Source organism: Anopheles gambiae, chromosome 3 (assembly GCF_943734735.2).
Source record: "Anopheles gambiae chromosome 3, idAnoGambNW_F1_1, whole genome shotgun sequence".
Classification (NCBI taxonomy): domain Eukaryota; kingdom Metazoa; phylum Arthropoda; class Insecta; order Diptera; family Culicidae; genus Anopheles; species Anopheles gambiae.
Window position 1 is genome coordinate 64,667,457 of NC_064602.1, and position 15,324 is coordinate 64,682,780.

Here is a 15,324-nt window from a genome sequence, read left to right on the forward strand (position 1 = left end):
TCACCTAACGCGCTGTATGTTGCAGCAATGTTGCGCAATGAACCATCTCTCCCTTTAGTGCTTTTTTCCGGAAGGACATCCTGAAAAAAATCGTTACAAATTCAATTTTAATTTTCAAGCCATCTACATCCGCCTCTTTCTTGCTCGGAATTTCAGCAAAGCTTTTTAGCATATGGCCGCTTAGGGTCTCTCGGCTACATCCGCCTCTTATTGTCAGGCGTTTTCCTTGTCCCGACTCAGCCAATATTGCGGAGTAGTAGATTTGTGCCGGTCCCTTGGTACGTGGTCGTCAATTCGAACGACTCAATAACATACCCGCCATGGGTTCAAGCCCGCGCACCGGCCCCCCGTAGCAAGGATTGACTATCCGGCTACGTGGTAATGAATTAAGTCTCGAAAGTCTATACAGGCCGGCATGTCCGCATAGGGCGTTACGTCAAATAGAAGAAGATTTGAGGAAGTGTACATGTTCGACGTCCTGGCAACCCGTTTTACAGGATATTATGTACCACACTTATCTGCCGATGACGACGGTGTATGTGGTATTCGAGGTGCTTAAGCACCAATAATGAGTATGGTTGGCTTTATTAATGATTGAATGAATTGGAATATCAATTATTTCACAATTCAGCTGTTTTGCATAGTTTTCAAACATGTTTTTTTAAATATTGCCTTGAATATCTTGATTCATGATGGGAAGGGGTATGAGATAGGACACTTTATCATCAGGTGGCTAATTTGCAACTTTCATTATTAAAAAAAATCATTATATCCAATACCATGTGTTTTCAAATCGGTTTGTGTAAACTAAAAATCTAAGTAACCATTGCCCTCATTACCCGCAGGCTGGCAGTGTGGCATGGAGCAAGTCCTTTCGCAGCAACGCGCGTTGCTAAGAGAGCTCTGCTCTCACCGCTCTCGCTGAATGTTTACTCTCACGTCATTGTGGCGATTTTCGATTTTATATATAGTGAGATTATCTCGGTTTTCCCCTCCTGCTGTCCCACCTATAAACCTAACAACTCCCCTCCCTGGTCTGACTCTACACTCCGCTCCCTCAAAAGAGATCGCAATCACACACTACGTAATTACATGCGAGATCCTCATCATAAGCGCATATTTAAATACGCCTCTAATGCATATCGCATATATAACGGAGCTTGCTTTAGATCTTACGTCCACCGAGTACAAGCACAGTTTAAAATTCACCCTAAAGCCTTTTGGGGATATGCTGATAAACGTCGTAAATCTAATGATATCCCTTCTCATCTAACTCTTGATAATCTCTCTGCATCCGGTACTGACGGCTGCTGCAACCTTCTAGCTGAACATTTTTCAAGTGTGTGCTGAATGCTGAATCAATCAAAACCAAAGCATCAATCTCTAATAGCACTCATAACACGCCAACCAATGTAATCAACGACAGTAATCTAAACTTACACCTTAGCACAGTTTTACAAGCAATAAAAAATCTTAAACACACATATAATCCCGGTCCAGATGGCATTCCAGCAGCAGTATACAAGAAATGCAATACTGTGCTCGGTTCTCTCCTATTAAAACTTTACCGTATATCCATTAACTCATGTTCATTTCCGTACACATGGAAATTAGCTCATATTACTCCTTTCCCTAAGAAAGGTAATCGCGCAAACGCTACCAATTATCGTGGAATCAGCATCCTCTGTGCAAGCTCCAAAATATTTGAATCTATAGTTCACTCACATATCCTCTTTATTGCAAGAAACTGCATTATACCTCATCAACACGGTTTCTTTCCTAAACGTTCTACCTTGACAAACCTTATTTCCTTGACTTCCGTTATCACCTCTAGTTTAGACAGCGGTTCTCAGGATGATATCATTTATACTGAATTTAAAGCAGCCTTTGACCGTATTCCTCACCCTATCCTTCTTGCGAAGCTATCCAAATTGGGTTTCATTGACTCACACATTCATTGGCTTGATTCGTTTCTCAGCAATTGCTCTTTTCGTGTTAAACTAAACTCCTGCTTTTTCAAATCCTTTTCATACAAATCGGGAGTGCCTCAATGTAGCGTGTTGAGTCCTTTATTGTTTGTTTTATTTATTAATGATGTTAACTCTGTCATTCCACACGATTGTTTTCTTTGTAATGCAGATGACCTAAATATTTTTAAATCTATATCGTCTGTTGATGACTGCGTATCGCTCCAAAACACCCTCAACCGATTTGCATCATAGTGCTCATCGAACCAGCTAGTTCTATGCCCCGAAAAATATCATATCATGTCCTTCAGTCGTTCACGTTATCCCGTTACGATTGCTTACAACTTCGAGGGTATAGCAATAAATCGTGTACTCTCGGTAAAAGATCTTTTAAAAAAAGATAAAAGGATTGGTGTAACTTTCGATAGCAGGTTATCATTCCTCGATCACATTGACATTACCGTTAATAAGGCTCGTAAAACAATGATAAAACGTTTTTCAATCCGCATAACCGACCCTCTGTGTTTAAAAGCGTTATATTGTTCGTTAGTAAGACCAATTTTGGAATACTGTGTTGTTGTTTGGTGTCCCAGCTCATTTACATCGATTGACCGCATAGAAAGAGTGCAGAGATCATTTACTCGGTATATTGTCAGCAAAATGCCCGGCTACACATCAGATACCCTACCGGACTATGAACAAAGATGCCATCTTTTGGGTTTGGACTCATTGGAGAAACGCCGTCACATTTCCCAAATAATGTTTGTTGCTTCGCTCATATCTAATGCTGTGGATTCACAAATCATTCTTTCATCCCTGCATTTCTATATTCCAATTCGTTCCTTACGCCCTCGTGCTCCTTTATTTGTTCCAAATCCACGCACTTCAGTTGGCTTAAATGATCCTTTATTACGTGCTGTGAGATTGTTTAATTCCTGCGCACACCTGTTTGACCATCACCTCTCATTTTATTTTTATCATTTTATAGAAAAACATCCTTTTTAGGACTGTTTTTCGTCCTTTTCAGTGTGTCCTAAAGAGTTCATTCGTGGGTTTAATGTGTGCAATAAAAGTTTTTTTAGTGTTTTATGTTGTGCTATCATTGGATTTTGGAATATATTTCAAAGTCTGTAATTATTAAGATTATTCATCCCTTTTGTGAATGAGTCTCGGTCCATTTGGGGCTTGAACCCATAACGGGCATGTCGTTAAGTCGTACGAGTTGACTACCAGACCGGCAAACATAGCATAACTATAATATTATGGTTTTATCAATTATGTAAGTGAGCCTCCGTGATCCGCGACACTCACAACGATTTATTACAACGTCTTCTATCATTCGATTTATAATGCTCCTGCACAATGCTCCAATCTATCAATTATCGTTAATTAATCGACTTCCGGATTTGTTTAAACATCTCATATTCAACATTTGAAAAGGGCTTTACAGCATCGAGTGCATTTATTTGAAAACTACCATCAGAAAAAAACACTCATTATTCTCATTTGGCTGACTAATTGAATTTATCAAATTCAACAAAACAATAACTGTACATATATTTTCAGCAACTGTTTTCGCTGAAGTCCATTCGAATCTGTACACTCGAATTTACAAAGTGCAGTGAATATATGCAACAAAATTATCATTTGTTTGTATTGTCTTTCCCATGAAATTGGATGCATATCAAACCTGCCGCATATGTGTAACACTCCGAAATGCACAATGCAATTTAATCTGTGCTTCCTGTTTCAACACATGCACAATGACAACAGGAACAAAAAATCGAATTCCCATTGATAATGCATTCCTTTGAAAAGCTTCTTTACTCTAACGTCTGTCTCACGGTATGCCTTGTTTTCGATTTCACCTTCAACAATCCAGTTCGCCCATACGGACACACTAGCATGCTGTCAATGTTCGTTTCCCTAAAATCGTTTCATTTCAAACAGGGATTTTGTGTTTGCCGTTTCGTTGAAATCCTTTCCGTTCAATGATGCCTTCCATACCAATGCTTTCATTTTTTTTTTGTAAGCTCCTTTTGTTGTCGAAGGAACATACATCCATCGACATGGAATTTGTCTCTCTAAGCTTTTGCTTTCAATTTAGCTAAAGCCCCGCACACTACTACTTTGCTCCTTTTGCCTTGCTTACGTTTGTGGTTTGAATTTTTGGAATGCAAAATGTTTCCTCCAACAACTTTTTCTACGATTCAGAGCATACCATTCGTTCGAGTGAAGCAAAGGCAGCCATAGAACGAGCATCGTCTGAAGCAGGATGTCTCTTACTTACGTATACACATACGTGTGCATGTGTATATGTATTTGAGCTACGATATAGGTGTAATTGTGCCAGTATCAAGGTGCTTCGGAAAATGAACCCGGTTTCATTGTAATACCAAAAGTGCATGTTATCAACCAGGAAAAAGTGTCAGGAGGTATACCAGCTTATGCCAGTTTGATTTGTGTTTCCGTTTTCAGCAATGACCTTTCAGATCTCCTACCGCACTGTATTGAGGCCATGTATGCCAAAAAGCAGATGCAATGATTTATAAACTTCTAAGCAAAGCTATCCTGAACTTCATTCCTATTTTCGATCGATCCATTTCGTTATCGCTGGGAAATTGTTGATGAAGTTGCACTCACAAAACCACAGGCAATTTATTCTAGCATTCAATCCAAGCTGCACTTCATTTAATGCATTTTATCGATTTAATTTAAGCCGCTTCTGTGAAATGATGTTGTCGTTGCAGGATTATTCTAAAGATACCTTTTGTTTTATTTTTAAATTCATTTCTCAGAGGACAGCAATTTAATAAGCAATACAGAGTTTCCCACGATTTATTAGTCGGTTCCCATCAATTTTTAGTGGGTTCCCATATTTTTTGGTGCGTTCTTACGATTTTTTGGTCGTTTCCCAGAATTTTTTGGTAAAATTGTATTGATATCCAATCGGAAAATACCAATAAATTATGGGAACGAACCAAAAATCTATGGGATACGACCAAAACATCGTGGGAACGCACCAAAAATATCATGAGAACTGACCAATAAATCGTCGAAATCCTGTATAACGATATATAAGCAAGGCTGAAAAATGGTCTACTTTAAATGACATTTTATTTGAAAACAAAAACTATTTGGAGTTGATGAAAAAAAAACTAACAGTAAGAAAAAAATAATTCCAATCAACGCTCTCTGTTTCAATTTAAAGAACCGTTTACCATCAAAGGATTCGAATTTTCGTTAAATAAAATTAATCGAGACAATTATCAAAAAAAAAATTAATCTCGTTTCATACCCAAATACAAGCTACGATATTAAACAAACCTTGCCGAGCGATTGCCGATCGCTTGCGAGCAGGCGTATATCGTCAACCTAAAACGGTTGTAGAAATATAATTTCACTCAAAGCTAAAGCTTGTTTAAGCTTGCAATCTGCTTCTTCAATACTTCAAACGCTCGCTTTAATGAGCATCAAATTCCTGAAAGGACTCTCTGCTGTTAACTGTTGTTGTGCCTAACCCTACGTTGTCTTTCTTGAGGTACCATCTGTGCAAACACTCTCCAGCACTACCCACACGCAATCGGTTTCAAATTGCGCACCGGAGAAGTCACAAGATGTCTAGCCCTAGACGAAAAGCATCGCTTTTTAAGAAAATAAACACAACTTCCCTATCGTCCATCAGCTCTACCATCGCTTGACCACAGTATACCACAGCGGAAAGTTTCAGCCTCGTGAGAAAGCCCAACTTCCCTGTCCCCGGGTGAAGGTAGGGTGGTGTGTGAGTCAAAGACCAAAGCTGGGATAAACATGCTGATTATATCATAAACTCCAAATGTCTCTCCATCCCGTCGTCCAGATTGCCAGCCCCCTTGCACAAAGATGCTTGTGGTTTCAACAATTTACACCGGCCGACTGTCGGTCAACCGTTGTTCGCCTATTTGCCGGTTGGTTTATTTGTTTGTTTGGCTTGCTATTTGATTATTTGCCATTGGGGAATATTTCTCGGTACCGCAACCGTCAAAGTTGGGATGACTTTTCCTTGTTCACATTGCTTCGTGGTAAAGTTAGTCAGGCAAGCAAAACATTTTTGTCAATTTGGGTGGAATTTTATATTCTTGCAAGCGATGGTGATTTGTTTGTTTCAAAGATCGTAAATATAAAGCCATCTTAGTAAATGTCAACCTAACCCGGTTACAAAATTTATCCTTAATCCTATGACCGAATTTTGACACGTTAAAGTTGTAAATTTTACTCCAACCCGAGCGTTCAATTTTCAAAATATTCAAACTATATATTCTACAAATTATTAATACCTATGCCTTGCCCTTGGAACCATACATCACGAATGGCAATCATAATATCAGTTTTCCGACATGAAATCGAGGGAAGAAACCAACTATCATGCAGATCATAATGGTTGAATAAAATACCTCAGCAATCCGATTGTAAATCGCTTCAGTGATTTTTTATTCTTAAAAGTACTGCAATTCAAGTGATTCCCTGTCTTCGCAATAATACTCAGCAATTCGCTGGCATATCAAGTGGATGGGAAGAAGGTCCAATGGATGTTTATTTGAATAGTTGTCTAGTGCTTCGCAAACGCTACCGAGTTACGAGAATTGAAAAATAGATACTTCTAGAAAAATCTAGAAAATTCTAGAAAAATAGATACCCCTTTGCCTACAAATATGAACCAGCAGCATATTTTATATATCTGTGTTGAAAGTTGTAGCTCAGTTTTGACTCTCCACCGATGGGAAAGGAGACAATTTGGCTAAGCAATTCTCCAAAGCCCAATTTCCCACTATGACTACTTTTGGCATTTTAGAATGCATAGTCATGAATAGATTATAATCAACAATAAAGAATCACAACAAAAATATTTCAAGGATTCTATCAAACAGATAAAAACTGTCTAGATTTCTCGCACAATATGCATCGTGCATTACAAAAAACTGTGTAACTTTCAGAAGAAAGAATGAGATTCTTCTTTTTTCTGGGCAGTCATGCTGGTCTTCTGAAACTGGATAGTGGTAGGAGGAAGCGATTCTGGTTGAGAATCGATTCTGTCCGGTCCTGTAGGAGCCAAAGCATCTATCGAATAATCCAATCTGGTGGTACGACTGACAGAGCCATAACTCCGAAGAATATAATTTAAGAGGAATACGGTTATGACGTGCTTATTTATAGATCAGTTAACATTTCGGTGATATATTTTAAAACTATGTCTTGATTATAATACACCAGACCAGAAATTCAAAAAACAAAACCCTTTTTAGTTATTCATTGTACACCGCAAAAATCAATTATTTTGCCATTTTGAGCAAAGTGTTTGTCACACCAGTTTTATAAATTGGACACGAAGTATGTCTGCCATAGCAAAAATAGAGCATATAGTAAGTTTAAGTTCAAGATAGTTATTGAATGCCTATCATCCATTCGCTGTTTGATACACGAGAAGTTAAATTAATGTACAAGAAAATGTTCACGAAATCATCAATGTTAAGGTGTCCAACGTAAAGCCATACGTCATTCAATAATTGGTCTTCGTTCATGACGGGGAAAAGGTAAAAGACGAGAACGAGCAACGTGTGGTCCAGTCCCACACAGTTCCGGTGTAGAGATTCATTCCCCTCTGGCACCTTTTTGGTCGCCTTTAACAATGCGAACGATTGATACTGCGATGCATCCGGTGCTGCACATGGTGATGATTAATTAATTAAGTTTTCCAAATGGATTTATGAATAATGAGCAGTTGTCAGTCGACCGATGTCTGCCGTATGAAATTCAGCAACCAACGTCAAAGAAAGGCATGATTCACGGCTGGTACCATAGAGCAAGGATCTCTGCAATGATCCCCCAGACAGATGGAAGGTGAACAGACAATTGGTATCCATGCTCGTTCATTGCACTCTCGAAACGAACAATTTACCATCGGCCAGATCAGCTCGTTCGGGAGGAGATGCCAGCTTCTTGTTTCCACTCAATCAATTTAGCTCGAAGAAAACAGGACAAAAAAACTCCCATTACCCCAGAATGTTCGTTTTGAAGCACAAACGTGAAGGGGAAAAACCCGCTTTACACTCAGACACTAAATGTGAACGTTAAAGGGCTACAGATGAGTGCAAAAAAAACCTGGCCCTCCCTGGAGCGACAACAATTCGTCGGACAGGACAGAACTGGACTGATAAAACGGGTTGGCAGTACACAGACCTGTTGTACGGACGGGTCGGTAGGAGATGATGAAAAATGACAAAAATTTCCAATCACATCACGGAAATTGGTTTTCATAACATCCGGTACGGGTGTGGGGGAAGGCGAAAATCAAGTAGCAGCAAATCAGGACACTCTTTCCGTATGCTTCCTTGACCGCTTCGCTGGGGGAAAGGAGTGTGCTGGTTGGCAGTGATCACATTCCCGTCTGAAGCTTTCACCACAAATGGTAAGGGAAAGATAAAATGTGAAAAAAACTGAAACCATCAATGCAAGAATACTTTCCGTCTGGTCGAAAGGTTTCAGTGCCGCCAACACAGAATGCTGCCCGATGTAGGCTTCGTTCTGATCTGGAGGAAAGGAAAAAAACCAAACAAAACAGCTGAAGCAAAAAGGCAGAAAGAAGATGAAACAAGAAGGGAAGCGGTTTAATTTTTTTTGTAAATCATTGTTTCGCTGGCTTTAGTCCGTGTGTTTTTCTCACCGTGCACCGACTTGTCTCTAAGCCGAGAGTCAGAGCTACTTGCTTCCTAAGAAAGCATATCAAATGCCGCATCGAAGCGTCGCATTGCCTCCGGCTATTGAGGTTTCTTTCTGGTGATTTCTGGTGGTTTGTGTTGTTTTTTCTTGTGGACACCGTTCAGAGACGGTTAAAAAGTGGACAATAATACGCACTGGCTGGAAGGTGTGCGGTTTTTTCTCCAATTTTTTTATATTTTTTAAATCATTTGCCAATTCCGCCCGTCCAGTCACACGAAATAAGGAAAAGTTATCTCATGAAAATCCTAGCAGAAGATGAGAAGTCAAAAGACTCAAATAATTTCATCAGGTTCATGTAATACAACATGCCTTTGAAGGATCGTTAATCTATTCTTCGCAACATGGATCTATGTTTTTAAAAACGTAAATAGTTTAATTACGTTACAATAGTTTCTTTGAGTTTTGCATAATATTTCAAACTATTTTTCCATTTGTATGATGTAGTATTTTCTCCAATGAAAACAAGTTTCACAAATAGTACCTCAGTGTAATCCATTATTTTGGTCTTAATTTTCGAAATTTTCATCTTTATTCTACAACCACATGGCCTATATTATATTGTAAAAGTACTTTCATTTCTTGCTACTCGTTATTCATTATTTACACAAGAACAAGACTTTCGTAAGAAGTAAACTGATACACACCGGAAGGCTGCTTCCCAAATGGAACAACCACAAGCACGGTCATTGACATCACAATGGAGTTTCTGCATAGCACCGTTCAAGATTGTAAAATGATCATAAGATGGCAAGATAGTGAAAGCGAGAGGCATATTGACTCATTGCTCAAGAAAATACTCTTTCATTCCTTTTGAAGCTCCTACTGCCCAAGCTTATCGTATTCGTTGCACCATCGAGCAGTATGGCAGGATCAATCCACTAGCCTGATGTCAAACTTCATAACCAACGAGTATCATAACCATCACGAAACACGGAAGTGTCCTCTGGTGGGCTTTTGCTTCGAAGGCTTTTTTCAATATGCATGATCTTGCCTACCTCAAGGGATGGGATCCAAGAATGGGCCACCATCGTGGCAGGTTACCGGCAGGTTGTCTTCGTTTCGTAACCGATGACTTATGTAACGATGAACTAGCAATAAAAGAAACCCACCTTGTTCCATTTCGCAACGAGCCTCGCAAGACGATGCCGCAGGAGAAAGAGCTATTCCCATACTGAGGCACTTTTCCTTCATGCAACAGGCCATACAGCAGGGCGTACACTTTGATGTTGTAACATAATTTGTAAGAATAATATTCCGTTCCATTGGCAGAAGGTGGAACTTCATTTGCTGGAGCTTCATGCCGCTACGTAGGGTTGAGTAGTTGCGGCCCCTTAATTTACCCACTTGTCAACCGGTACAACGCAGCAGTACGGATGAAAAGCAGTGTGGTGTGGAAAAGCATTGAAAAGTGTTCGGTTATATGATGATGAAGCCATTCCGTCGCTTGTAATCGACCGAAACGTGCTGTGAGATAGGCATAATTTTGTCACAGGAAAGCTGAAATGGCTTCTTAAATATTCAAATGACTCAATCTACCAGACGGTGCATGTAAAATTCAACCTTCAGGAAGCTTTCTTTTATAAGCTGTGTGTGGAATAAAGTAGACGCTCATGTGGGATCAATGTACGCATTGAATATGATTTCAATAGGGAACAAATCAATAGCAGCTCAAGTTTTGCAAAAAGTTGGGTTACAATTTCTGAAGTATTCCTTTAGTGTTTACACTTTGAATGCTTAATACAGTTTCCTAATTTTTTTTAATTCAGTAGGGACGGCTTTGCCGTATTGCTTAAGGTTTCCTTATTGAAAAAAAAAAATAAAAAGTTTAATTGAAACAGAAATAAATTGTACGTGTTACGTTATTACATTACAACAAAGTATTAAGAAAAAAATGTGCAGTTTTTACTTTAACAGCCAACCTACAATGCATAATCATTTTTTTTCAAAAAAGAGGTATCTATCAATATTTGCAATGCAGTCCTTTAAAGAAATGCATTCAAGTTTCCAATCCCGCCTAGCGGCACCATTTCGAAGACCACTAGCGAAATGATTTCGATGAATAGGATATACCATTACCATCTCCGACCATTTACACACAAAAAAACGAACGTTTTGCCTATATTAATTCTATTTGACGACTGGTTCAATTCACTTGAGGCTATATTGGATTCCCTTTAGTAGGTACGGTCAGCTTTCGCGATATTCATCATCGAGTGGACGGTCTGTGCCACTGAACCGCCCACATCGTGCTGCTATTGAGCAAAAATTGAATGGCTATAGTTGATTGAATTTTTCAACGAATGCTTCTATGCTTGATGGAAGCTCATTCACGGGGTACTTGAATGCATGCACCTGCGTGAAGATCGTGTAATTTTATCGAATTCTTTTGGCTTCTGGGCAGTGCGGGCCGATTCTATAGCCCTGTGCGAATGAAATGCTTATCGCACAAGAAAGTCGTTTCTTTACGAGCTCATGTAACCCAATTCGTATTAAGCAATTTGTACACCAATCATAAATGATCCCGAGCTCATCTATTTTTCGTAGAATAATATTGTACTTATGCAACTGTTGACGGCATCTTTATAGTAATTGTGTAATTTCAGTAATAATTTCACATCTGTGTATGTAAATGTAAAGCGTTTGATACAAATCGAAGTATTTTTTTTTAATTTTTCGACTTAAATGAATGTTTTTAGAACGACAATGAATCGACGATTTTCACTCATTTTTTTACATTAAATAGTTCCATTATGTCAAACATGCAATTCAATATAGCAAAACGATACAGCGCTCGATCCAATCAACAATACTTCTCCGTGCTTTCGTTAATAATGTTTTCATTGTAATTTATGCCCAATCTATGTAGGAAGCTCCTACCGGACACAATCCGTCGTAATCGATGGTAAACGGACGCTTTCCAATCAACCAAGACACACACGAACACACATACACATACCAACCGCTGCCCGGAAGGTAGCTCTCGTTCGTTCGATTGTATTTTAATCGGCTAGAGCCCGGTAATGGCCCGGAGGAGATATTTGACAGGCGGCAGGATAATCGGCCCCGTTACATGGCTTAATCATGTTCGTAATTGTGCAATTTTCATCGCATCGATTCTCACGTCAATTGATCAGCAGGGATCGGTAAAGGGATGATGGTTTCCACGTATCGGTGAATGAAAATGTGCTGGGAAGGGGTTGGAAGCATTTTATAGAACGGAAAAGAGGTGTTTAATTTTTTCCTGGCAGCAGCGTCGTTTCTGATTGAAACATCGTAATTGATAAGCTACTGATAATTAATTCTTCGTGCAGGAATATACTCTTCATCAAAACTTTGACGTTGCATATAGTTCGTAGAATCAAATGTCTGTGACTTACAGTATATATGCCTATATTTTTGAAAACAGAGGGTGAAGTTAAGCTATTAAAATTATAATAAAATCGATGAACAAAAATTAGGGTAATTGTTTATTTGTTTATTTGTTTATTTGTAAATGTTAAGTGATTGGCCATCATTGACCTTATCACTGATCTTATAAACTTAACATATAATAACATAAAGCAATTGTGACATTAAATTAACCATTTACTTGTTATATAACTGACTGACTTTTATTTTACAATCAAGCCACTTATTAATCAGGATAATTTTAATTTGTAATTCTTTTGAAATTTCAATCTGTCATGATGACAAGAAAAACTATTGATTTGTTTTATTTTGATCTTTTTTTAGTTTTTTGCATAAATGTTTATTTCCTTTGTAGCCACAAGTGCGGATAACGTCATGAAGTTTCCCTCTAATTTTGTCTATCTCTTTTCTTTTCTTTCTAGTTCATCGGCACACAAGTATTTCTGTTCGTTCTGACCGTGATTGGTTCGGCCATTCTGCTTGACTACTCGACCATGAACTCCAGCATCCAGCCGCTGATTCGTCAAACGATGCTCCGCTTCATCGTCACTTCCGAACATCCGCATTCATCTGCCGCACTAAAGCTGATCCAAGAAAGCGTACGTATATTCATGATTCAGCCTCAGTCTGTATTTCACTCTCCAGTTTCCAATGAGTTCTCATTCTCTATCAGCAATCCCTAAGGTTCTCGAATTCCCCGGTGTTCCTAATGTGTTGCCTTTTGTCTTTTGCGTGGAAAATAGCTCACCCTATATCGATTGTATAGTTCATTAATCGATTATTGAAATCAAACACTTCCCATCACTACCACGCTATGCGTAATTTGAGAAGCATTCGTTGTATGTTGCTCTTATGGTTCTTTTGTATCACTTCATTCCATCCAAAGAAAGAAAATGTATACTCGAGGGAAATGGTAGAAATTAATACTGAAATACGATTCCTTGATGCATATTTGATGGGTGAATATTCACCCATCGATACTGCATGGAGATGCATGATTATTCCCTGCATGTCTATGAAATGGATAAGTTATGAAAAGCCACTGAACACGCCAGCACCTATAAGGTTGATCCAGAATACTTATCAGGCATGGCCTCCGAAGAAAGTCCCTTTGCAGTTATGGACTATCAGATGGCGAGGTACTAATAAAGTGCATAAAGCCTACAGTTTGTTCATAGGATCATTTTTATGAAAGTTTAAACTTGGCTTAATAAGGCTTACAAGGTGGTTTGTGTCTCATGATATATTTATTATTTTTTATGTGTTCCTGTAAAAAGTTTTTTTCACAAAACTAAACATATTTTTTAACCGCAACCAACCAAAAAGATCTCATAGACGATATGTTGATAATAAGCAAAAAAAACAAAATTACAAGTCATATGCAACATTTTTGCAACTCAATATTTCTTTGGGCTCCAAGTTTCTTCAATCGAGCTGTGATAAAGAAAGGAAGTAAAAATAAAGAAATATAAATAAAAAGTTATATCTGACCTAATATTTCAGTACATGGAAAGTAAAGTTTAGTATTGCATTCAACTTTTATGTTTTTAAACTAGTTTACTTTGCAACATAATCAACTTTATCGATAAGACGTTTTTGATCGATTTTCATCTGTAACTAATTATAAACTATCTGCTGGTATGCAATGCTTTGCATTAATCGATCATTTCTTTTATAGCACTTTTCATTTCTCGATACCTTTTTCATGGGCAAGCATAAACACTAATTAAAACGATTCTTTTTGTGCTTACCTGGACATGATTCGCTGTTAGTATACCTTTTCCTTATATCCCGTACTTCCACGATGAATAAATAAACAGTAAAACTATAAAACATTACATGTATAACAGCTACTATCAGAAATAGCACTTCCCACGATACCGATCGTTCCCACAAATCGATTTCGCTGATGAAAGATACTTCAGTAAAGATTTCAATATAGTGAATTGCTACTGTAAAATAAAGTGTAGCACTCATGGAGCACCCATTGATCACAAGATCTGAGCAGATTTTTTTATCGTACGGTGTCTCGTTGTTCGATACAGATTGGTTGCTGTGGAGCGGACGGACCGAACGACTACATGGTGATGCGTCAACCCTTGCCACTGGAGTGTCGTGACACCGTTACCGGCAATGCGTTCTTCAATGGATGCGTCAACGAGCTGACCTGGTTCCTGGAAGATAAGTCCATCTGGGCCGCCATCATGGCTATGATACTGGCTGCCGTACATGTGAGATTTTTGTTTTTTTTTTTTCAATCGAATTTGCTATTAAATATGTACCCGCTATCTTTCTTAAACATCTCTTTCCCTTATTTTCATTTCGTTTCTTTATACTAACACGAACAAAAATAACCAGACCTGCAATGCCGTGCTTGGAATCGTGCTGGTGCAAGCGCTCAGACGCGAGGAGGAAGCAATGAACCGACGCTAAATGCAGGATCCAGCAAGTAGAAGCGCATTTACGCGTGACAGCAGTGAAGGAAGCTTACTTACATTCCAAATCCAGAACCAGGAGCATAGAGCTATGACACGCTTGCAAGGGAATGAGTTGTTTTAATTAATTCTACAGTATTTAGATATCCGAGCTATCTTTGCCATGTTTTACACTTACTTTACATCGTCCATAGGTACTATAGATTAATCGAACAATGTCAGCAATGTCACCCAACCGAACACGTTTGGTGTATCTATAATAAATAAAGGCTAGATTTAGTGGAGACTTAACCATCTTATTTATTTCCACACTTGTGTTTCTCTCTTTTCTTCCTGATCGGTGTTGATTCGGCCCATAATTTTCCAAAACACAAATTATGCAGCTTTACCCGCTTGTTTTCCATACATTAGCATTTTGTTTCGAAGGGGATAACACTGATAAACAAAGAGAAAACATTGCATCGGTAAATAGCTTTATCAAGCACAGCCCAAGCCACAAATCTATAAGACGTGGCAGAGTAAAAAAACCAGATTCACTCACCCACCATTTTCAAAGAAAAGTTAAACAACTACCCAAACCGTTAGAGAAAAAAGATTCCTTCATTGTCGTTCAACCCTGCTAAAAGCGAACCATGGGAGCGAAAAATTAAAATAAACCCCACAAACAAAGCCTTCGCACGACAGAGAATCGCGTGTAAATCCTTTTACACCAACCATACCTTTTCCGTTTCGACCTTCCCCCCCCCCCCCCCGGTTCC

The 15,324-nt window shown here is 38.6% G+C and overlaps 1 protein-coding gene across 1 annotated transcript in view; it reads left to right on the forward strand.

Annotated features, from left to right (window-relative positions):
• LOC3291123 (tetraspanin-2A) overlaps positions 1-14,850 on the forward strand; it is a 56,758-nt gene extending 41,908 nt beyond the window's left edge. Inside the window, exons 3-5 of the mRNA XM_558129.4 lie at positions 12,554-12,730; positions 14,177-14,362; positions 14,490-14,850. Coding sequence (XP_558129.4) covers positions 12,554-12,730; positions 14,177-14,362; positions 14,490-14,564 — 438 coding nt within the window. The 3' untranslated portion in view covers positions 14,565-14,850. The remainder of the gene's footprint in view (positions 1-12,553; positions 12,731-14,176; positions 14,363-14,489) is intronic.
• Positions 14,851-15,324: the final 474 nt, after the last annotated feature.